The sequence below is a fragment of the Python bivittatus genome, unplaced genomic scaffold (genome assembly GCF_059951505.1).
Source record: "Python bivittatus isolate LINGU-HERP-01145 unplaced genomic scaffold, Pbiv_v1 ctg000780_np1212, whole genome shotgun sequence".
In the NCBI taxonomy this organism is placed as follows: Eukaryota; Metazoa; Chordata; class Lepidosauria; order Squamata; family Pythonidae; genus Python; species Python bivittatus.
This window is the reverse complement of record NW_028277108.1, coordinates 4,419,422-4,442,643: the sequence shown is the minus strand read 5'-3', so window position 1 is coordinate 4,442,643 and position 23,222 is coordinate 4,419,422. Positions and strand designations below refer to the sequence as shown.

General features: G+C 38.5%; 1 protein-coding gene across 1 annotated transcript; it reads left to right on the top strand.

Annotated features, from left to right (window-relative positions):
- The first annotated feature begins 11,315 nt into the window (after nt 1-11,315).
- LOC103061065 (lipase member M-like) lies at nt 11,316-22,023 on the top strand. Its single transcript, XM_015890441.2, has 9 exons — nt 11,316-11,414; nt 12,220-12,337; nt 15,116-15,314; nt 16,329-16,438; nt 17,658-17,794; nt 19,538-19,684; nt 20,160-20,231; nt 20,694-20,759; nt 21,790-22,023. The coding sequence occupies exons 1-9, from the start codon at nt 11,316-11,318 to the stop codon at nt 22,021-22,023; spliced, it is 1,182 nt and encodes a 393-aa protein (XP_015745927.2).
- The last annotated feature ends 1,199 nt before the right edge of the window (nt 22,024-23,222 follow it).

The window sequence follows — 23,222 nt, the reverse complement described above, 5'->3', positions numbered from 1 at the left end:
GTGATCATGAAATGATTAAAAAGGCAGCTACTATTTTGGAAATCTAATGGGGTTAGTTTAAGCAAATGACCAAACATGTAATTAAAAAATTATTTATTAAGCAAATGTATATAGCTGCCCATCTCACCAAAGCAACTCTGGATGTGGTGCACCAAAATTTGTTTTCTTCACTGTTTACATAAAACAAACAAAAAACCTTGCAGCCTCCTGATTTTGTACCCTTAACCTATTGTACAGAATAAATGTCAGCAGTGTTTTGTGTCTTTGTATGTGTTACAGCTTTCATGAAATGGGAATTTATGATATTCCTGCAACTATAAACTTTATACTGCAAAAGACAAAGCAAGATAGTTTATATTACATTGGTCACTCCCAAGGTGCTTCACTGGGTAAGTTAAGAACGGATCATATTTCATAAGTGCATCCTTCTTGAACAATCAATGATCAGTGCATCATAGAATCATAGATGTTTAATGATAAATAGTATATTTAATAATAAATAGTAATGTTCATATTTCAGTGAGAAGTCTAAAAGGGATTAAAGGTATTTATGGAGAATAATGAATACATTATCTTTCATTATTTTTTAACCCTTTCATTCTTTATTTTTTAAAGGCTTCTTGGTGGGAATGGTAGTAAATTCTGTTAATCGTAAATTGTATGGGAAATACTACCTTTTGTATATCTTCGATCTATTGCCTTTCTCCCTTGAAATCACTCAGTGGTAGGCTGTAGAAATCATTTAGAAAAATAGTTCTCTTGTTACTTTAAATCCTTATCAAAAGGAGGAGACCAAACACAATGAAGTAATATTTATGCCGAGGGAAATTAGATATTGAAAGATATATAGGGAACAGAGAAGAGGATAAATGCAAATAACTGCATTTCTTTCTTTCTCTTTTTTTTGAAAGATGCTGCGGTAGTGAAGAAAGTAGGCCTGTTATGTGTACAGGCTTTAAATGCCTGTTAGAAGCATGGCAATAATGTAGGGAAATTATTGGAAAGGATGGGATTGAAATCGTAACCTTGAAGTTAAACAACATATCGATAACAAGGCTTTGGTCATCAGATATTAACCACACCACCGGGTAGAACTTGATGGCCCATGGTCCCTGCTGAAGATAATGAGATACCTTTAGCATTTAACTACCAGGTGCCTAGGTGCAAGCAAAGCCCGCTCAAATCCTTTTATTAGCCTTCTCCTCACCCCCGTCTAAGGCTTAAGAGCAAATAGGCTCACATTTCCAACCCTCTCCTATTTTAATTATATCCCATCAATTTACAACTCTTCTAGTCTAGAGTTTCCTCTATATCCATCTTCAAAGGAAATCAACCCAGTTCGGATACTCTGCTGCAGAGAAAAGAAAATCACTTTTATAACACAACAACAACAGTAAGATGATGATGATGATGATGATGATGATGACGATGATGATAGGTGACTCTTTCTTGCAAGCCTCTCCTTTAGGTATCTGTCAGTCTTGGAACAAAGCAAACATTACAGACACCATCACTTAAAGATCAATACAAATATTGACATGGTGTTTTGACCTAAATTTAACTCAGCTCCCATTTTTTAAACTTATCTTTCTTTCAGGTTTGATTTCTTTTTCGACCTTCCCACAGCTTGCTCGGAAAATAAATCTTTTAATATGCTTTGGACCTGCCTACACACTGGAGGACTCCAAGGGAATATCAAATTATATTTTACGACTTCCCTACAAAGTTAAAAGAGTAGGTATTTCTCAAAGGTTTACATTCTTGTGAGTGATTCGGTATAGAAATATAGATGGGCTATCACCTCCTGCAGTTCATAAAATTTGGAAGCAGGGTATAAATCTCCTTTTCCTCAGAATCGGGGTAGATTCTTTTAGCCATCTGCACTTAAACACAAAAACGTGATTTAATGAATTCCCCTTCATGCACAAGAGACTATGTAATGAACATAGATGTGACAACAAAGCTGGACAGAAATTTTCAGAACTGAAATTTTTTGATGTTTGTTTGTTCTTTTTTTTGGGTCCTCCTACATTATTAGAGATGTTCATCCCCCCTTGAAAGAATATTTGACAAAACGTTGCTGTCCCCATTTTGTCTTTCATAAAGATAGTGGAGAATTTTACCTGAAGCTACACAATATAGATATAGATATAGATATAGATATAGATATAGATATAGATATAGATATAGATATAGATATAGATATAGATATAGATATAGATATAGATATAGATATAGATATAGATAACTTGTGTAGTATATATAAAGTATTGCTGAAGAAATAAATAGGCTTGTCTCCATTTTTTTCTGGCCAATTTTTTTAACCAATTGTTTCATCGACAGTATGATTGGACAGTACATTTTCACTCAATATTAAACAGGATGAAATTTCCAGAAGATCTTTTTATCCCTTCAAAATTACTTCCAAGTTAGAATTCCCAAATTCTTAAAGAATTCTTGGAAAACATTCAGAAACCATTCTTTGCTGTTTCCACAAACAGTGTACAATTTTTAAAAAGGCCATTTTCATACGCCTCAGTTATTTTTCACTGATTTTTAAAATTTATTTCCTATTCCCCCACCAGCCAGTTTTTTTTTCTCTTTCTTGCACAATTAAACCACTTCAATTTCTCTTCTATATGTAAGGTATACCCCATTCGTCTAGAGAAACTCTCGTGACACGTGTGTGCAACAAAGAAGTTTACTCGAGCATAACGTGCATAGTTACAAACAAAGACAGATCTGGCTTGGCACATCTTGTGATACAATTTATAGTTCTCCCCTTCCTGCACTTTGTCCCATTGCTATGTTACATATTGCAGAGTACAGATTATAGATTGCCCTAGTAATCCCCCCTTTTACTCAAATGGCAGGTTCAGCCCAGTTCTTATTGTTCCTTGATTGTTGTGCCCCGCCAGCGAGGTCTGGTTCCTCTGGGTTCTTTCAGCCGCGTGCAAAGCCGGGGTTTTCCAATTGCCGCTGATCGCATTTCCGCAAGCCACGGCTCAGCCCTTTGTCTTGGCGCTCGCGGCTAATCAGCGTTGATACAAAACATCCACGTTGCGTTTTTTTGTTAAGCATTCCCAGGTGGCTCGTTAATCAGCCCCGGCTTTCACTTCCTCTTTTCTCCAGCTTGCGAGCGGGCGGTAGAACTGACTCAGCGCAGCTGGGCAAAAACTAGCCGTGCTGCGCCGGCTGAACCTGACATAAATGTCCTTTTCCTCAGAATTGGGTAGATTATTTTTTAGCCATCTGCAGTTAAGCACAAAAACGTGATTTAATGAATTCCCCTTCATACACAAGACACTATCTAATGAACATAGATGTGACAACAAAGCTGGACAGAAATTTTCAGAACTAAATTTTTCTGATGTTTGTTCGTTCTTTTTCTCTGGGCCCTCCTACATTATTAGAGATGTTCATCCCCCCTTGAGAGAATATTTGCCAAAACGTTGCTTTCCCCATTTTGTCTTTCATAAAGATAGTGGGGAAGTTTACATGAAGCTACACCATATATATATATACACACACACACACACACACACACATACATACATACATACAGTGGAACCTCGGTTTACGAACTTAATTCGTTCCGTGACTCTGGCCGCAACCCGAATTGGTTGCACCCCGAAGCAAATTTCCCCATAAGGTTTAATGTAATTACCGTTAATCCATTCTGGCGTGGAGGACAGGGAGGTGGCTATTGCTTGGAGGGAGATTCCCCCTCCCTATGACTACGTGTCAGGGGCGGAAAATGGCCGCGGACCACGTGTCAGGGGCGGAAAATGGCCGCGGACCACGTGTCAGGGGCGGAAAAATGGCCGCGGACTATGTCACAGGAGGGAAAATAGCCGCGTATCCTGTTCGTACCCCGAGGCGGAGTTCGCAAACCGAAGCAAAATTTTGCGGCCGGAGCTGGTCGTAACCCGAAAAGTTCGTTAACAGAAGCGTTCATAACCCAAGGTTCCACTGTATATATACTGTATATATCGTGTAGTATATATAACGTATTGCTGAAGAAATAAATAGGCTTGTCTTCATTTTTTTCTGGCCAATTTTTTTAACCAATTGTTTCATCTACAGTATGATTGGACAGTACATTTTCACTCAATATTAAATAGAAAGAATGAAATGAAATGAAATTTCCAGAAAATCTTTTTATCCCTTCAAAAATACTTCCAAGTTAGAATTCCCAAATTCTTAAAGAATTCTGGGAAAACATTCAGAAACCATTCTTTGCTGTTTCCACAAACAGTGTACAGTTTTTAAAAAGGCCATTTTCATTCACCTCAGTTATTTTTCACTGATTTTTAAAATTTATTTCCTGTTCTCCCACCAGCCAGGTTTTTTTTCTCTTCCTTCCACAATTAAACCACTTCAATTTCTCTTCTAAAATGCTTGGATCAAACTGACTGAAGAAATAGAACTGAAAAAGGCCGACCACCAGGGGTCTTTTCTACAAAGGTTTTGCTCTGCATCCTCCAACCTGCCTAATACACATATCCCAGGAGAACCTATTAGTAGTTCCCTGCGTTCAAACAGTGAGAGGAGCAGCACTTAAAGTCCTGGTTTTGGGTCAGTGCTCCTAAACTTTAGCCTTTCTACAGAAATGTGATTTGCCCCTCTGCTATGCTGTTCAGTTTCCATTAGCTAGTAAAAATACAGTTTTTCCAGAAAGACTTTGAATTCTGAGTTGTTATCACAGTTATAGCATTGTGTGTGTTAGGCTTTGCTACATTATTCTGGGGTTTTTTTCTTTTTTTTATCATGGATGGAGTGATTGATGGACTGCTCTTTGCTCATGAATGGTGTACATTATACTCGCTGATTATAGTGGGAATAAATCCCTTAAGTAAAGAAATAAAGATTGCATGCTTGTCTCAAAATATTGTTAAAAAGTGCAGAGAATCAATGGCTGTATTGAATCCGCTGAATTAAATGAGGAACCTTCCCAACTGATAAGGAACCATTCTGTTAGACCTGCTTCTGTAGAAATTTGCAATAATATATGTATTTATATTTTTCAGTTTTTATGGGGAAATAAAGAATTCCGTTTTCTAAGCAACACGCAAAAAAACATCAATGCCAATCTGTGCACCTTGCCAGGAATAAACAAGCTTTGCATCCAAATATATTACTCTTTTGTGGGTTTTAATAAAAACAATATAAATGTGGTAAGTGTATTCTGTTTTTGTTTTTCTTTTACTCTGGATAAATAAAAAATGTTTATTTTTAATATGGCAGTTTATGCTTCTTAACTTGTAGTAATAGTATATATTGATTTCCATAAGTGCTTATGTTTTCTTACAACACTTCAACATTTAACTGTTGCACCAACTTTTTCAATTAGTTTGTTTTCCTTTGTTAATCCTATGTCGCACTGATTGCACAGATGCAGATGCCACCTTGACTTTTTTGACCCCCTTTCCTGTAGACACCCTGATCAGTAGCTGTTGGCCAATAATGAGGCAGAACGTTTGCCCCTTGGCCTGATATTTTCAGGGTCACTGTTAGTAGCAACTGAATAGCCTCTCTCAGACAGAGCAGTCAAAGAAATCTGCCTGCCTCTTTTTTTGCTCTAAGAGGCTTAATTGACGCAGCCTCCAAGGTCTCAAAGCCAGCAACATATAAATGTTTAATTATTCCCTGTTTATTGTTTTTCCAGAGTCGATTCGACTCCGGCTGGGTTGGTTCCTCCCCGCTACGTGCAAGCCCGCGGGTACTGTGCTGCGTTGCGATCTTGTTTCGCTGCCTGCGGCCCCGTTCCTTGCTGGCTCGCGCCGTTATCAGTTTATAGTTAAAAACTTCCGCTGCGGTTTTCCTGTTTGGCTGGGCGCAGGTGGCCCGTTAATTAGCGGCGCTTTCGGTTCCTCTTTTCCCCGCTAGCTACCGCCGGTGGATTCCGCGTGGTCTGGCTGCGAGCTTCCCTGCAGCCCCGTGCTTCCCTGAAGCCTCGTGCTGACCGAACCTGACATGTTTAGGCAATGCAGCCTTAGAGTGTTGTATGACCTCAGGTATAGAGCATTCCATTAGACAGACTTTTCCAGCTACATAAAAGCCATCTTTAGGCATCATACTAAGTCCATACCACAACAACATGCCTTTCAAAGAGATGGCTAGTCATCCAATACAGGTGCCTCTGTCGAAGAGTCTTTCATACAGTACATACAACAGCATACACACTGGAATTTATACAGTACATCAGCATTCCCACAGTAAGTGACACATATAGTATTGTCAGTAGATCATGTTCAGAAAGACAATTCATCACCATTTTGATTATATATATATAATATATACAAAGACTTAGAGTGTATAAATTGGTCTGGGGTATCAAAGCTTTCTAATTGCTAGACTACATTATTTCCTTATTTTACTTTCTTGGAGTACTTGGAATTCTTTTTGTTCTCATCAAAAAAAGATGAAAAAAAAATCCTGCTCTCTAATTTACTTTGTCTCATGATTTTTTTCCCCCTGGATGGGCACTAACTATCTGTTAGTGCCACCCACCACAGGAGATCCTGGAGAGATAATGAACAACGGGCGCCAGGCTAACAGCAATATGCAAAGCTTCATTAAGTGTTAGAAGAAGCATACCTATGCAGAGGCGCTTTCATTCCAGTCAGCCACCACAGACAGTCGTGGGAGAGGCCCTGTTGTATAATAATAGGCTATATGGATTATAACTATGGATTACATAACTGGTTCTTTATAATAGTCCTCAGCTTCTCCCTCCCATCCTGCACCAGGAAACAGTGCCAGGGTAATGATTGGTAATAAGACTGACATTTGTGCCTTCATGGGTGTGGGAATTAGGGGTACTTCCTGCTCCCCAAGCTACATGCAATAAACCTAATGATGGCAACAGGAATCAATAAACCTATTGATGGGAAGCTACTCATGTGATCAGGAAGAGTCCAGAATTAATTCCATTGCTAGTAAGAATGGAAAGGCTATTTGCATTGAAAAAGGCGGGTTGCAGGCTCCTTATATCCTGAGTCTAGCAGCTCAGGAGGCAGCAGGTGGAATACCCTGGTGCTCAGATACCCACACTCAAATACCCACAGAATACCCTGGTGCCCAGTTTTCATTTCAAGTGGGGACTGAGAAGAGGTGTATTGTGAGACCTTAAACTGACACTGTTGTACTGTGTGTGTGAAAAGCTTTTCAATACACCTTTTCTCCCTCCAGCTCCTGTGCTATTTCTGTAGTATTAGGGCGCTTTTTCAAGATGCACCAAAACTAGGAGGCTGAATGTTAATGTGGAAATGAGATCTGACTTCATCTTACTGTTTCTAGAGAAGGTTATGATCTGAGTTTCCTGCCTGCTGTTTTTGGCCTACCTACTGTAAGAGGCATGGTCTTCTCAGATTCTTCTCCAGGACATCTCCTTGCCTTAGTTTATCATCAGTATGTTGTGCCAACCTTTTGGCAGTAATGCAAGAAATCATTGGGTGGAGTGCTGTGTGTCAAGACAATGTTTACCTTTGAGGTCTTTTGATATGAGATTGGAAACCTAGTTGTTTTAAACTCAATGTGTTCTCATTGGGATAACTAAAGAGATGTTTAAAAAGTACAATTTCTAGGAGTAGCTGTATAGTAGAAACATAAAAGATATTCATGTCCTTTTAGAAGATAGGATTCTTACTCTCATTTATTAAGCCTGACAAGTGGTGACAGTAGCAGGAAGCCAAGATAGAGATAGTCCCCGGGTTAAGAACGCCTGATTTAAAGATGACCCACAGTTAAGAATGGAGCCATTTTTAGCAAACTTTGAGTTAAATACGCAGTGATTCACATTAAATACACAATGGTTCAAGTTCATTACACAATACTACTTATACAGTATTATACAATGATACTGTTCTGGTTTACATACAAATTTGACTGAAGGATAGACCTTGGGAACGGAACTCATCCTTAAACTGGGGACTACCCGTACATTTAAATATGCATTGCGGAGCCTTGAAATTTTTGCCAGTTGTTTTGCTACTAAGACGGCAATAAGGAAACCTACACCCACTCTTCATTTAAGGACTTCTGAAAATGCCCCACTACTTGCCGTAATCTTTCCATCATAAGTTCCCTCTTAACCACATTGGCTCCTTTAGATGTCTACTAGCTTTCTTCCTCTTTGGCATTGTTTGAGACTCTGCTATCAAGACGTCCCAGCCATATACAACACCTTGGCTTTAAGGTTTTCTCCCCATGGCACCTTACCAACCAACTACTTCTCTTAGTTTATTAAAATTGGATTTTTAAAAATATGTGGTCTATGTTTGATCAATGTTTTACCAAGCTTTTTGTTATAATCATGAACTTCAATTATTCATGATGATGTGCTCCCCTCTCATACCTTTGATTAACTCCTCCCTGTTAGGAAGGACCAAATCCAGTGTGGCAGATCCCTTAGTGCCTACCCTGACCTTTTGAAAGAGAAAATGATCCCTGGTCTGCCAATTCCACCTGAAATACTCCCAAAGACCATCCTCCTGACCTTCCTCCAGACTCACCAAACAATACTCTCTTTGATGAAGAGGGCACCTCCTTCCTGTCACCTTGGATGCCATTCAGCATGAAAGGAAGGGGACACTTTTCAACTCCATGTGGATCTTCCCCATCAGACTTGTCCATTGACCTTGATGAGCTGCTTACAGGAGGAAGGAGTGATTCTAATGGAGGGGTGCAAAGAAATGGGGAAGGGATGAGCAAACAGTTAAGAGAGGGGTTTCAGAAAATATTTCTCAGTTCTGGGAAAGAAGGAAACAGCTGCTTCTGTTTCTGGACCTTGCCTACCTTGAAGGGCTGACATTCACATCACTGCTAGTTTATACACCCAGAATGCATATAGATCTTACTACATAGCTGAAACTGGCACTGTTTCAAGCATGCTGAAATTTGCCTGTGAACGTGAGCATCCCAAGAAAGAGAGAAAGTTTGGCTGCTCTTTGTAAAGTTTTGCAACTCTTTCTATTTCCTACTTCCATGATGCAACTTATGGTTATCAAGATTTTGATTTGCCTGATTGTCATTACCAGAAACATTTCTGTTTCTATTTCAGTGGAGATGACTGAATCTTGGGAATTTTAAACATTTTCTTGCTTATCTGTTGGTCACAAATCCAACTAATTTCATAGTCTCTGTACTTCAAAAGAGCAAGTCTCAAATACTTAATAATTCAGGAATCAGTAATAAAAATGATGATGATAATAACAGCAACAGGCAGAAGAATTGAAACAATGACATCATGGAAATCCACTCCCTATAATAGTAAGTTGGAACACCAAAGGATCAAAAGGGTAGTCAGACTTTAAAAGGCAGCATTCACTCAATCTTCTCACTTCTCGGTTACAGCCGTGGACATTTCAATCTTTCCAGGCTCAGGACAGCACGTAGCTTCTGGTAAAGTTTTCTTTTTTATTTCTTTGATGTGGACTGGTTTGTTGATTATGGCAGAACAGAAGACTTACCCCGTAATGCCTCATCAGCAAAGGTTTAAGGACCTGAGAGCAACCTTAGCTAGGATGACTTGTTGGCTTGTGTGGATGGAGGACAGTGCTGCAATTGTTTGCTTTCATTTTAAGCAGTGTTTCTCAAACTTGGCAACTTTCAGATGTCTGGATTTCAACTCCCAGAATTCCCCAGCCAGCCTGAGTTTTAAAGTGAAAGAAAGTTCTATTTTATTGGGAAATACAGATTGAGCTTTTTAGCTCAGTTTGTGAGTCTTATAGGGAGATATTGTTTTCATATACTTAAGGAGGTTTCTTTCATGTCAGCCACCTGTCAGTGTCCATTTAGACAGTGTTTCCCAACCTTGGCAGCTTTCAGATGTGTGGACTTCAACTCCCAGAATTCCCCAGCCAGCCTATGAATTCTGGGAGTTGAAGTCCACACATCTGAAAGCTGCCAAGGTTGGGAAACATTGCATTAAGAGGTCAACAGAAACCCTATGGGTACAATGAACGAAGGAATTCCTTTGTCAGAGAAGATAGGTAGGGGCACTCCTCTTCAACCCGCCTCCTCCGACAAATGTCCACTGATTGTTTATCTCGATTCTTCTATACATGCATCAGAGGTTTATGAAGAGTGGGCCATTTTTTTAAAAAAAATAATCTAATTCAAGAAGCTGTGATCCCCCTAAAAATAGTCCATTAAATAGATGGATGTCAGATTTATACGGACATCACCGAGAGCATTTGTATTCTCTCTCAAGTTTACTTTGCTTAACAAAAATCCTAGCACAGTGGGTTAGCAAAGGAATACATGTGTTTCACTGAATCAATAAGAATATGGATGGAAAAGGCTGGTTTATGTTACTTTTGCATACATGTGCTTAATTTTATTTCTCCTGCTTCAGTCCCAATCTGTAATTTTTTTAAAAAAAATCCACCCCCTAAAATGTAAGTACTTATTTCAATGCAGAATTTCTTGCAGAATTTATCTTTCTAAATCCCAAATTAAATCCAAAGTTTATTGTACCCATAAGGCCATCAGTTGGATGAAAGTAAAACAGGCAAAAATGGAAATATATACAACCAAAAAAGAAATTAGTACACTTTTTCAAACCCAGAGAAAGACTCTGTTAATGTAACCGTACATTACATTACAGAGCTAGTACTTTTGAGCGTGCTTCTTCTTTAGACGACCTCACAAGGCTGACATCAATCTTGCAAGTCTGAAAGTCCCTCTCCCGTCCCTCACTTGTGCTCTCCTGAAAACTAGGGAGGGTCCCTTCTGAGATGCTTTCTCTACCCCCATCCCTCCTTCAGACTCAAATTTCATTATCAGACCATTGTTTAGGCTGCAGCTCTTCCTCCTGTCTCCCAGGATCATTTCTATATACCATTACAGTGCTCCAAGCAAATGTATGACCCTCATACAGCTGCTTACAATAAAAACAAAGATATTTGGTGGTGGTGGTGGTGGTGATGATGATGATGATGATGATGATGATGATGATGATGATGATGATAATGTATTAAATTTATATGCCACCTGACTCCCAGTGATCCAGTCCTGGCATTTTTATAGACTGCATCCTCTGGTACCTCACTCCAACTCGTATGAATAGGCATAAGACTGCAATGTTAATAAATAACAGAGCACTCCAACTTGCTCTTTGCTAACAGGGAAATCTTCAAGCAGCTAAGTCCTTAATTCTAGTCATTAATTACAGAATGATTGCAAAATAGTTCCCAATTGTTACAACTTTTGTATGGACAAGCTAGCAATTACAAACATGATTTACTGGCATCAAATGTTTATGTTATTCAAGGTACTAAAGACCTTTTTTATTATTATATAGGTACAGGATGTGGCTCTTATTTCTAATGGCTTTTGCAGTCCAAGGCATTTTGTCTTCTGGAGGAACAATACCCAAAAGAGGCAATCCTGAAGCATACATGAACATTGTAAGCTGCAATTTTGTTGGTGGTAGATACAGTATAATATAATACAGAACTTGAAAATGGCAGTAAGGATAAATGGGGTCCATAGAATAAATGTTTAAAACATGATGTTTAAGGTTCCATGTTTATTCAGTCGTAGAAAAGCAGAAAGCATAAAACAATCAAAATAACCCTCCCTTGATTTTGTTTAAGATGTCATAGAGAACTGATGGGCTTTCAAAATTCTGTTCTTATAGCCTACAACAATAAAGAGTGTTCCCGAACAATCCTACTGCTTCTGTTTCTTGACCTTCCCTACCTCAAAGGGCTAACAAAGCTGAAAATGACAATAAGAATAAGATGGGTTCCATACAGTAAACATTTAAAACAGAGGTTTCAGCACTCTGTTGCTGGAGGTAGAAAAATGAAATTATTCTCTGCCATGTTAAAGAGAGCAAAACTTGCATTTAGATAATTTTATACGACCATTTTGGTTCATGTGTATACATCTATTTATTTAAAAATAAATAAATAAGACAAGATCTTTCCAGGGACCTTAATTATTTCCATTATGGATGACGTAATGTCTTCTGGGTTAGAAAGTGCTAGGTGTTCTATTGACAATACATTCATGTTCCAATTTTTAAGGTACTAGAAAGACATGAACTCTTCCAATCCTTTTCACATTTGATATTCAACATTTTTAAGGGGAAAAAAAATCCTTTGGATATTTCCGGACTTCTTTTAGGTGATTTTACACTTAAATAAAGTGCCAGTTGACAGGTAACATAAAAACATGATGTAGTTATACTGAGATTTGCTTCAACAGAGTGAGATCGTTCGCCATAAAGGATACCAAGTTGAAGAATATGAAGTAGTAACTTCTGATGGTTACATCCTCACTCTAAACAGAATTCCTTATGACAGAAATCAACATTGGAACCTAAGTAAGTAAAAACAAAGAAGACTGGGCCACTTTTTAAAAAATCATGGGAAATATTTATGAAAAGTTCGTTTAGAATATTTTACAAGAAACAATTTAGGCATGTCTAACCTGTCCCATTGGAGTGGCCAACATTACATAACCGATCATCTTTCTATCTCAGAAAAGAAACAACTTGAACTTTCAAATGATTATAGCAGTGTTGCTCAACCTTGGCACAACCAGCATGCTGGCTGGGGAATTCTGGGAGTTGAAGTCCACACATTTTAAAGTTGCCAAGGGTGAGATACACTGGATTATAGAATCATAGATTTGGAAAGGTTGGAAGGATCTTGCAGGTCTTCTCTCTATCACCCTGCCCAGGGCAGGAATGGGATATCCTGCCCAGTTCCTCTGATTCTTCCATACCTTTTTGAAGACTGAAGAATCAAGGAGGTAGACCTCAAATGTGTACAGAGGTAGGCACATATGCCTACCCCAAGGGATCTAGGATGCATTTTTTTCACCATGATGTCTCTCATAATTTTGGGCACTAATGATTCCCAGATAGGCCAGACAGGAAACATGACCATATGAGCTCATTCTCCTTTATTGTAAGGCTACATTAACAGAATCTTGCAAGTCTGAAAGTACAAATCTCCTGCTGTCTCCTTTACAGCGTGGAAAGCTAGTGAGGGCCCCTTCTGAGCCTCTTTCTCCAGCCATTATGCAGCTGTGGGCTATGCCATCTCTTATCTGACTGTTCCCTAGGCAGTATCTCTTCACTTGTCTTTCAAGGCCTTTCTCACATACTGTTACATCATGGAATAATATATCTGCAGATATGAGAATATTGCAGATCCGTTCTCAAGAAAAAGAGGCAAGTCATTATATAGACAGAAAAAAGCTCTGTCCAGAGTTTTGACAAACAAAGGTACAGTTCCATGGCCCCTGAGGACAAGCTTCCCCAGAACTATTAAATAGGTTTCATGCTCCAAGACCAGAGGCAGATTTCCAGTTTTAGAAGAAGGAATCCAGTATCTGATTGTCCTCTCCACCTTCCTACTGGTCTATGAGGCCAGATATTTCTATGGTCACTTTAATAGGGAGTGTTGCAAAGGATAGGTCTGATAGGTCCAAACATCCATAGAATCATAAGCTTCTCTGGCCTTTTAGCTAATCCTCTAATAGGGAATACATTTATTTCTTCTCATTTCTTCTTCCTCTCCCAAAGGAAACCGAACTGCAGTAGCATTGCTCTTTCCTGTTTCTGTCTTCTTCCAGGAAGGAGCTTATATGCAGGGGCATCTACTGGTGGTAGGGAATAGGCCAAAAAAGTACATATGGAGCTTGGATTATACAATTTTTGCTTGCCACTTTGAAATTTTTGGCCCCACCCTAATTCTTCTGCTTACCTGTATTGGAGTGAGTTGTCACAACCATGCTGATCAATGCTTGGTATTCTTTTATTATTAGTGTTTGCAATGGATAAGAAAATTAAAATGCTGAATTCTGGATTTTTGTGGAAGATAACTGAAATACAGTTGTATGTTTTCTTCTACCTCTGTGAAGATTTAGTACAGAGTAAAACACAGATCAGTAGAAGCCCAGGAGTTTTTCTAAGAGAACAGAAGCATACAAGTTTGGTTTATTTCTTAAAGAAGGTGTCATTCTACCCTGAACTGGATCTTTCCTTCCAAGTATCAGCTGTTCCCAACCATCTCCTTTTTATAGCACTCATTTACATTCCTCCCACTTTGATGTCATGTCTCTTGGGAAAGACAACTATAATGTGACTTCATACCTTCCATTAAGTCACTTTCTAAGACACAAGAACTGAAACATCTGGAAACAGAGGTGGAATGAAAGCTGCCCAATGTTTGTAGCCATTATGGTATCCTTAATTCCAGGCTGTGATTGACCCCTAAAATGGACATGGCTAGCAAACTCAAGGTCAACTACATAAACATGAAATGTGTTTTACATCATCTGAAGGAGGCCAAAGTGGTATACAAACAAGCTAATCTTCAAGGAACTAATTATCTCTATGATTAAAACTATAGCACTCTATGATTAGAACTTCAAGGAACTATAAACACATTCAATTTAAATTACATATGGACAACTTTACCCAATTTTATGGATCTCAGTTATATCTAAAAAGCATTTTGTAAGTTATCAATTTACAATCAGTTCAATTGTTGGGAAGACAAGCAATGGAGAAGAAGAGAGAGAAGGGAAGCAGGGAGAAAAAGAGGAAAAAGAAACTCCCTCTACACATTTTGGGCTTTAGCCCCTTCCTAAACTGCCTTTCATATCCTTCATCCCAGCATGTAATCCCTAACAGATTAGATTTTGGGAATATGGTCCTCAACAGAAAAATAAATTCCATCTCCTGATGTACAAGTGTTTTACTGTACTGTTATTTAAAGGAATGATAAATAATGGATTGAGCAGGATAAATCATTAATATAATGACCAACTGATGAACTGCTCCCATGACCCCTTAATGAAAAGCAGAATTCCTTTTATGGTTCTATATTACCGTTGACCATGGAAGACCAAAATTACATAAACAATTTGTGCCTTTCAGCAAATTATGGGTATTTTGCTCCAGTTCTGAACTAGACTCTAATGTAAACTTGGGGCTGGGGTGTGTGTGTGTGTCAAGAATCAAGGACCTAAGTTGGTACTGCATCCAGAGCCATTCAATATGTCCATGATAAACAAACTTGGGCAGCCTACTTCATTCCAAATTTCAAGACCTGATGCCCACAGTTATCTTTGTGGTATCTTTTTACAGCACGAAAACCAGCTGTGCTTTTGCAGCATGGCTTTGCTTTAGAAGGAAGGATCTGGGTTGCAAACATGCCCCATCAAAGTCTTGGATTCATGTTAGCAGATGCAGGTTATGATGTCTGGATAGGGAACAACAGAGGCAACTCCTGGTCTCGAAAACACCAATACCTTTCAACCAAGCAACAGCAATATCATGCTTTCAGGTAATTTAAAGCAGAACATGTAGAAAGGCTTGGGATCTGTATTTTTTGTTTGCTTTTAATTGCACTTATTGGTAATAAATTCTGGAACAGAATATTTTATACCAGACTGAAAAACTCTGTTCACAGATGCATGTCGTTTAGTTGCATTTCCAATGTCCTTGTTCAAAATACATACTATTAAATTTTAAGCAGGTGTGAAGGAGGAACGTTTGGCTTTTTACTCTAGAATACAAGATTTAAACATTCAACGCCAAGAATGGAAGAGGTGAATTTTGAAAATAAAGAGTATTGGCCCTGTTTGACAGTGTGTCCTTAATTCTTTTATATTAATTAACTGATTATGTCATCCTTCAATATATCATGTGAATAGCATGATATAACTAATGGTTAAAATTAGTAACAAAGAAATAGGCTGTTCAGATTCTTATTTGCAACAATGCACTATAGAAAAATCCATCAGTTGATTTGTCCATTGTCAAATGTTATGATATGGTGATTCAATACATCGACTTAAAATATTTACTACTATTTTCTAGGAGTCATATTAGGGATGTTTATCAGTTTTTACCTAGAATCAATGGAATGAAAAGGTCCATGCACTTGTGGAGACTGATGGTGATATGAACTATTTCCTTGCCCATGAATGTATGTGCAGAGTTCAGAGCAGAGGTGTCTACAGAAAAGGTTAAAAAAAATTACAATCACAATTGCACCATCAAAGCCCCCCATCCCCTTTTTTAAAATGTATCACACATATGATGCATGTAAAAAAAAAAAAAGACAGGACCAGTCATGATGATGGCCATCATCTGGCCTTTTCAACTCCCTTCCCCACAGACACCCATGATTCAGAGTACATTTATTTCTATCACTGGATCACAATCCTTATCCATCCTCACAAGGGCCAGATTTCAATCAACTTCTATGATATTGAAATCCCATTGATTGAATTAGAGAGTTCATAAAAACTATCAGTTATCTTATTTAATATCAATTGTTTATTATATCTTACAGTTTTGATGAAATGGCCAGATATGACCTTCCAGCAATGATTTCTTTTATTGTGGAAAAAACCAGAAATTCCAAGATACATTTAGTGGGCTATTCCCAAGGTGCCACTCAAAGTATGTCATAGAAACTATTACTATATAAACTGCACACAGTGAAACTTAGTTGTAGCATGTATTCATGGCTATCATAGAGGCAGAATGGCAGGAGATAGAGAGATAGAGAGACAGAGACAGAGTCATAATAAAAATTGAATATCATTAATATATGCTTATTTCACACATGCCTTTAGTTATATTGCCACTGAAAATCCAGTGTAGAACAAGTTAAATTCTTTAGTTCAGGATGAAAGCTTGACCAAGTTTTTCTGATCTGAGTTTGAAAATAATTTGCTTATCAATATGAGTATTCAGAAGGAATACTAGAAAACGCTAAATGCTCTTTGAATGCAACTTTCTGAAATTAAGTAATATTATGCTGCTAGAAATTGTATTTGGGAAATAAAAATGTTGGTTGCTGAATAGTTCAGTAGACAACAACATATTGCCCAGGTCACTTACTACGTCCTCAAGGAGTATTTGCAGAACTCCATAACCAACCATTTTAAAGTGGCCAAAATCTCATAAGAATGTCAAACCTCACAATGTTTTAGACAAAAATCCCCAAATCCTGTGATGTTTAAAATGGAGAATGCCATTACATAAGATCTCTAAACATGAACTTGTGTAATCTCACTAGTTTTAATGAAACATTGAGTTATTTTTACATTTGTTTTATTTTTATTTCTGCTTCCTGTGCTATTGAGCAATATTAGACAAGAATACTTGCTGCCTGAAAAGATTACTGACCCCCCGAATAGTTAAATTATTTTACAGGAGTTTTGAAATAAATGACAGATTGCATGCAAGTGACTTATTTCTATTTTTAAAGACTTCTGCCATAGATTGTGTTAACAAGCAAATTTGAGTGTTTTGTGGCCAGTGATTCCAAGAGAAATGCAAGCTGATATTTGTCCAGTTCTGAAGGGTGAGAGCTAGTATGTTTATAAAGTGATGGAAGAAACCTCACTGATGAGTAGAAATGTCTTTCCCTGCACTTCTAGATTGGCCATGTGATCATATTGTAATATTCCATGTTTCAATCTGCCTTTTTTCCCCATAAGGATCTTTAATTTGAAAAACCTGCATACAAAAATTGGTTGGATCAGGAATGCATGCTCCAAAGTAAATCTGTCCTGGTCCTCTTATCTCTATTAATTGTGCTTAGGGTTTCACCCTAAAATAGGAACTCTGGAAAGGTGTGGTTGAGGCTAATATTTGGTGTCTGTGTTCTCAGGTTTGATTGCACTTTCATCCATGCCACATGTGGCTGAAAAGATAAGAATGTTCCATGCCTTGGCTCCAGCAACCACACTTAAGAATTGCCAAAGCCCAGTAGCAAAATTGCTGCTCCTGTCAGATGATGTAATAAAGGTATTTGGTATATAACTTGATGGTGGTAGCAGAAATGAGGGTTGCAATCATTTGATGATTGTTCTCCTGTAACTCATTGACATCAACCTTGGGCGCATAACTTTTCCATCTTGGACTGTTTTAATGCCTGGGGCCTGGGGAGCCCATGCAGCAAGAGGGTCCCTTGATACTGGACCATTTTAATGCACTCTCCTATGCTTTTGCTAGCCTGAATTTTCTTGAAATACAATACTGCCACAGGAGGCCCAACATCAAGAGTTATCAACATCAAGAGTTAGCTACTAACATTAGGATGGGCAAGAAATTCATTCAGTTCACATCTGAATACACTTTTCTCTAATTTTGCATTTTCTGACTAATAGAGGAAACAAAACTTAGTTATCATTCAAAGTGTCCGTGCTTCCAGATTTTGCAATATAACAAATTCACCAGTAAAAAGGTCTATCGGAGAAACAGCTGTACCTAAATATATTCATGAAAATATATTTCCCAAAATGATTTATATGAGGGAACCTCACCTTCAAAAATGTCATGTGCTTAAAATGGTTCTCTTTTGAGAAAAGGGCCACCAAAATGCACCCAAATTCTGAGGAACCAAATTTGGCAGATCTACACAAATGAGAAACTGACAAAAACCAACCCAACAATAAACCACAACCAAACTACAGATGCAAACAGCTTTTCTCTTAGAAGGAAAAGGAGCATGTTGCTTCTATAGCATCAGTCTTAGCATTCAGCTATCCCTGGCTGACAGCCTATGTTCTTATTGGAGGCGGGTGGCTACTGCTATCTTGCTGCAGGTGAATCTTACTCAACTGAGTTAGAAGGCCAACTTGTTTACTGTATCTGGCATAGACAGCGTTCTTCCTCTTCTGAATTATCTGGTAGAGCAGGAGTGGCAGAATTGTCTGGAAGAGTTGAGTCAGTGCAGAAAATCCCTTCTTCTAGCTGCTTCTAGAAGAGGAAGCTGGTAGCTCTTGTTGACCGAGTGGTGGGTAAGTCTTCTCACTTGTCTTGAGGAGGAGGAAGAAAAGGCCAGTGCCATTGCTGAGCACTGAGCAGCTACTGTTAAGAATGGCCAGTCCTTAAGGGGCACTGAAAAGTCTTTGGCAGCAGAGTGTCAGCCTAGGGAGGTAGTCCAGACAGGAAGTACAACCAGATGAACTAATTCTACTTTATTGTAAGGTTACAATAACTGAATCTTGCAAGTCTGAAAATACATTTCTCCTCCATCACCTTTACAGCCCAAAAAAACTAGAGAGGGTCCCTTCTGAGACGTTTGCCATGCCCACATTCCTTTTGCAGGCTAAGCTGCTCCTTATCCGACTGTTCCCCTGGCTGTGGCCCTTCACCCTATCTCCCAGGGTCATTCCCACATATCATTACATAGAATGCCAATAGCCACTTCTGGTACTGATTCTGTTCAGTACGCTTGCATCTGAAACAGCCTCCTTTCAGGGTACTAACTCTTGAAAGGGGCATTTCAGCTCCTTTAGGTGGGATCCTGAGAGATCAAGGTGCATTCACTTAATTATTTCTGAAGTGCAGCAATTTGCATGATTAGAGTAAAACCTGGCACCAAGTAAAATATTTCTCACACACCCTGCTCTACCAAGCTATTTGCTTTGGAGCAAAATTCTCATGCTCACATCCTCATCAACAGGAGAGGAAGAACCTCTGGAACGTTGATGAATCCATTTGTCCACATTAATGTAACTATATAAAACGTTAATATGTTTACAGGGTTTATTGGGTAGGAGGAATTTTTGCCTGAGAAGTGAGAATTTGAGAAAAATGGCCATCCGAATGTGCAGCTCCAAAACTTACAATAAACTCTGCTCCTGGGGTGCTTCAATTATTGGGGGATTTAATGAGAAGAATCTAAATTTGGTATGTATCAAATCAAATGTATTTTAGCTGTCTGAAATTATTCTGAAATAGCCTCTGAACATCTCAGAGAGATTAAAAAATAACTGCTTTCATGAACTTCCATGTCTTAAATAATGGGAATTGATCTATCAATTAACAGGCAGTATACACTTCATCACAGCTTTAGCAATCTTGTACTTTAATAATGAATATATTCTGCAGGAAAGGCTCCTTCTATAGTAAACATTGCAAACTTCATGTAGAAGGAAGGTAAGGAAGGAGGCTTTACCATAAACTAAATTAAAGTGAACTGAACTGAACTAAACTAAACTAAACTAAACTAAACTAAACTAAACTAAACTAAACTAAACTAAACTAAACTAAACTAAACTGCACTCAGGAGGATTATTACTAAATCTACCTCCATGCATCACCATTAAGAAAGCTGGGAAGTTACTCCATTGTTCTACTTCAATGACCAAAATATCTGTTACAGAGCCGCATGGATGTTTACTTATCGTACTGTCCAGATTCAACATCTGTTCAAAATTTACTCCACTGGGGACAGGTAAAGTGTCTGAAAATCCAATATTGTTTTTCAAGGATGATTTTGTATGCTTAAACTTTCCAGGAACTGTACAGATCTGAATTGAGGGCGGTGGCAGCAAGCTTGGCTGGAAAGGTGCTAGAGGGTGCCAGGCATTACAGTGGGTGTTACTGGGTGTTACAATGATAAACAGAATGTGATACAGTGCACAGCATGGCTTTGACTCTTTGATCAGCTGAAGTGATTGTTGTGCACTGCATTACCACCATTACCATCCATCAGAGCAACTTTGGTGACACTTGTAACAGAAAGTTCTACTGATCTTGGATCTGACGAGTTATGTCATTTGCCTAAAGCCTTTGGTCAGTGTTTTAAGCCACATCTTCAGTGTTTAGTGTAATAAAATACCAGAACTGGGAAGTTTCAGTCATTTAGAATTCACTTCTCTCTCTCTCTCCCTCTCTCTCTCTCTCTCTCACGTAGATATACAAAACGGGACAATTTAGAGCTTTTGATTATGGGAATGGAAACAAGGAGAGATACAATCAGGTAAGATGGTTTATGGAATACAAGTTCCCTGTCTCTTCAGCAAGTACACCAGAAGCATGTAAAATATTGTGTTGTCCTAGGCTAGCTGCAAGTATTTTTTTTTTTCGCAGATTAACAAGAAAAAAAAATGATGGCAACTCATATTCTGTACAACATACAGGGTTCAATAGAGATAGCTATTAAAACCCAGTAGACTTTGGGGAGGCAAGCGTTCAAAGGCAAATAGATAAATTTGTTTCCCTCTTTGCTGCATTCATTGAAAGAGTCTTAAGTTCTTTTCAGCCTTTGATAAAGAAATTGGAGTGAGTTTGTGTGTGTGTGTGTGTGTGTGTGTGTGTGTGTATAATAGTTGAATTGGGGGGGAAAATCCTCATATATCATAGCTGCAGGCAAGCATGATATCTGTGCAACTCAAAGTCCTGTTCCTGTATAACACAATTACATGACGCCCTCTAAAATTTATTTATTTATTAATTGAATTTATTTGACTTGGATGCCACCCAACTCCAATCAGCTCACAACACAAAAACAAAATAACAAATATACAACCAGAAAAGAACAGAAAACTGTAAACAGAATGGACATTTTAGTCAATAATAACATCATACACCCATCAAGGGATTCCAACTGTCCTAGTTAAGAGTCTGGGAGAAAGGCGGGTCTTTAAGGCCCTCTGGAGGGCCATCAAAATAACCATTGTTTCACTCCTATTTTCTCAGGAGATCTCACTCACTGTGCAAATATTTCCATCACTGAAAATATTTGGTCTAACTATATTACAATTATCAAATATTAAGACATTTACTCGACTTTAAGATGTGTGGACTTCAAGTCTCAGAATTCCCTAGCCAGCCATGCTGGCTGGGAAATTCTGGGAGTTGAAGTCCACACATCTTCAAGTTGCCAAAGTTGAGAAACTCTGGTCTAGACAGATTCATTCTAGTTCTCAATAGGCAATCTGCAGTTAGTATAAGAGAAGATGCCATTTGGAGTGCAAAACACCTCAGTTCATTTCTTTTCATCTTTTTAGGATGAGCCTCCATCTTACAATCTAGAGCGTATTACAGTACCAATAAGCATTTGGTACGGTGAGAATGACTGGTTGGTGAATCCTGACAGCATCAAGGCATTAATCGATCAGTTCCATAGTGTTGTCTGCAAAACTAGCTTATCTGATTGGAATCATTTTGATTTTATTTGGGGCCTTGATGCCCCTAAGAGACTTTACAGTCCTCTTATTAAATTGATATCCTTGCATGCATAATTTTCCCTGCTCTGTTATTATTGCTAAAGAATAAAAGGGATTTTGAAAACCATGGGATATTGCTTACTTAATATTGCTTTCCATCATATTTTGTTGTAAGTCCATGTTTACATGGCAAAATACTCATACTCCAAAAGAGACAAGGTCTATAAAGGATCTTCACAATTCAAGGAGACCTTGGGGTTACAGTAGTTAATTGTACTACTTGTAATCACAATGCAAAGGCATTTTGCTACTTGATGGTGTCCTCTCATAAACAAGCCAAGTGTGATCTTTGAACCTTATTTCAATGCTCTCTGTGAGACAGTCTTGCGTGAAGGCCGTAGGCTAGTCTAGAGAAAGTACGGTTTTGTTCTCCAACAGTTTCTTGCCATTTCCCACCCTACTGCATCTTGATAGATGCTGAGGATAGAAAGTGAGGCTGCTTCACTTTCCTCAACAGAAGGATTGTCCCTAGACAAAAGCTATTCAGCATCGGATTTTTGTTCCACTGCAATGTTGTCCCCATGACACCCTCCACATGGATCATCCTCAATCTTGTTTTGAGCTGGCTAAAGGGTGGTGGAGTAGGCAGTTAGATTTTATAAAGTAGCTGTACTTTTACTTCGGAAGTATGTTTTTCATCTGAACCTTTATGTGGTAGAAACCATGCTGTGCAAAAGTAGTCCACCACTGAGTGCTTAATCATGTAAGCTGCATCATGTTTTGCAATTACAGTAGGATGTGATCCATATCTCAATTCTGTCTGGACATTTACAACCATGAAGGGGAAAAAGAAGAACAGGGCTGTACTTGCTGTCTCTGACTTCCATCATGTTCTCATTGCTTTTCTATATGTTGGAAAGAGCACATCTTCAAATCCCATATATGTAGCTCAGGGTTGAAGTGCTGGGTTCCTGGTGTTCTCTGACTTTGATGTTTCCTAGCCTGATAATGAAGTCTTCAGGAAAACAACCAAGCTTGGAGAGCACCAAGAACCCCAACTCCTATTTCATATTGTATGGAAAATCTCTACCTGATACTCTCTTGCAGACTTTGTATGCAATCAGAAACACAAAGATCAACAAGAACATGGTAGGGTGTTGATTCAGCAAGTACTGTTGCAATATATTAGTGAGTTCCAAGTTTAATAAAGATTCAGGAGGCTGATAAGTAAACAGCCGCTTGCAAACTTCCCTGTTGTCAGTGAAGATATCAAT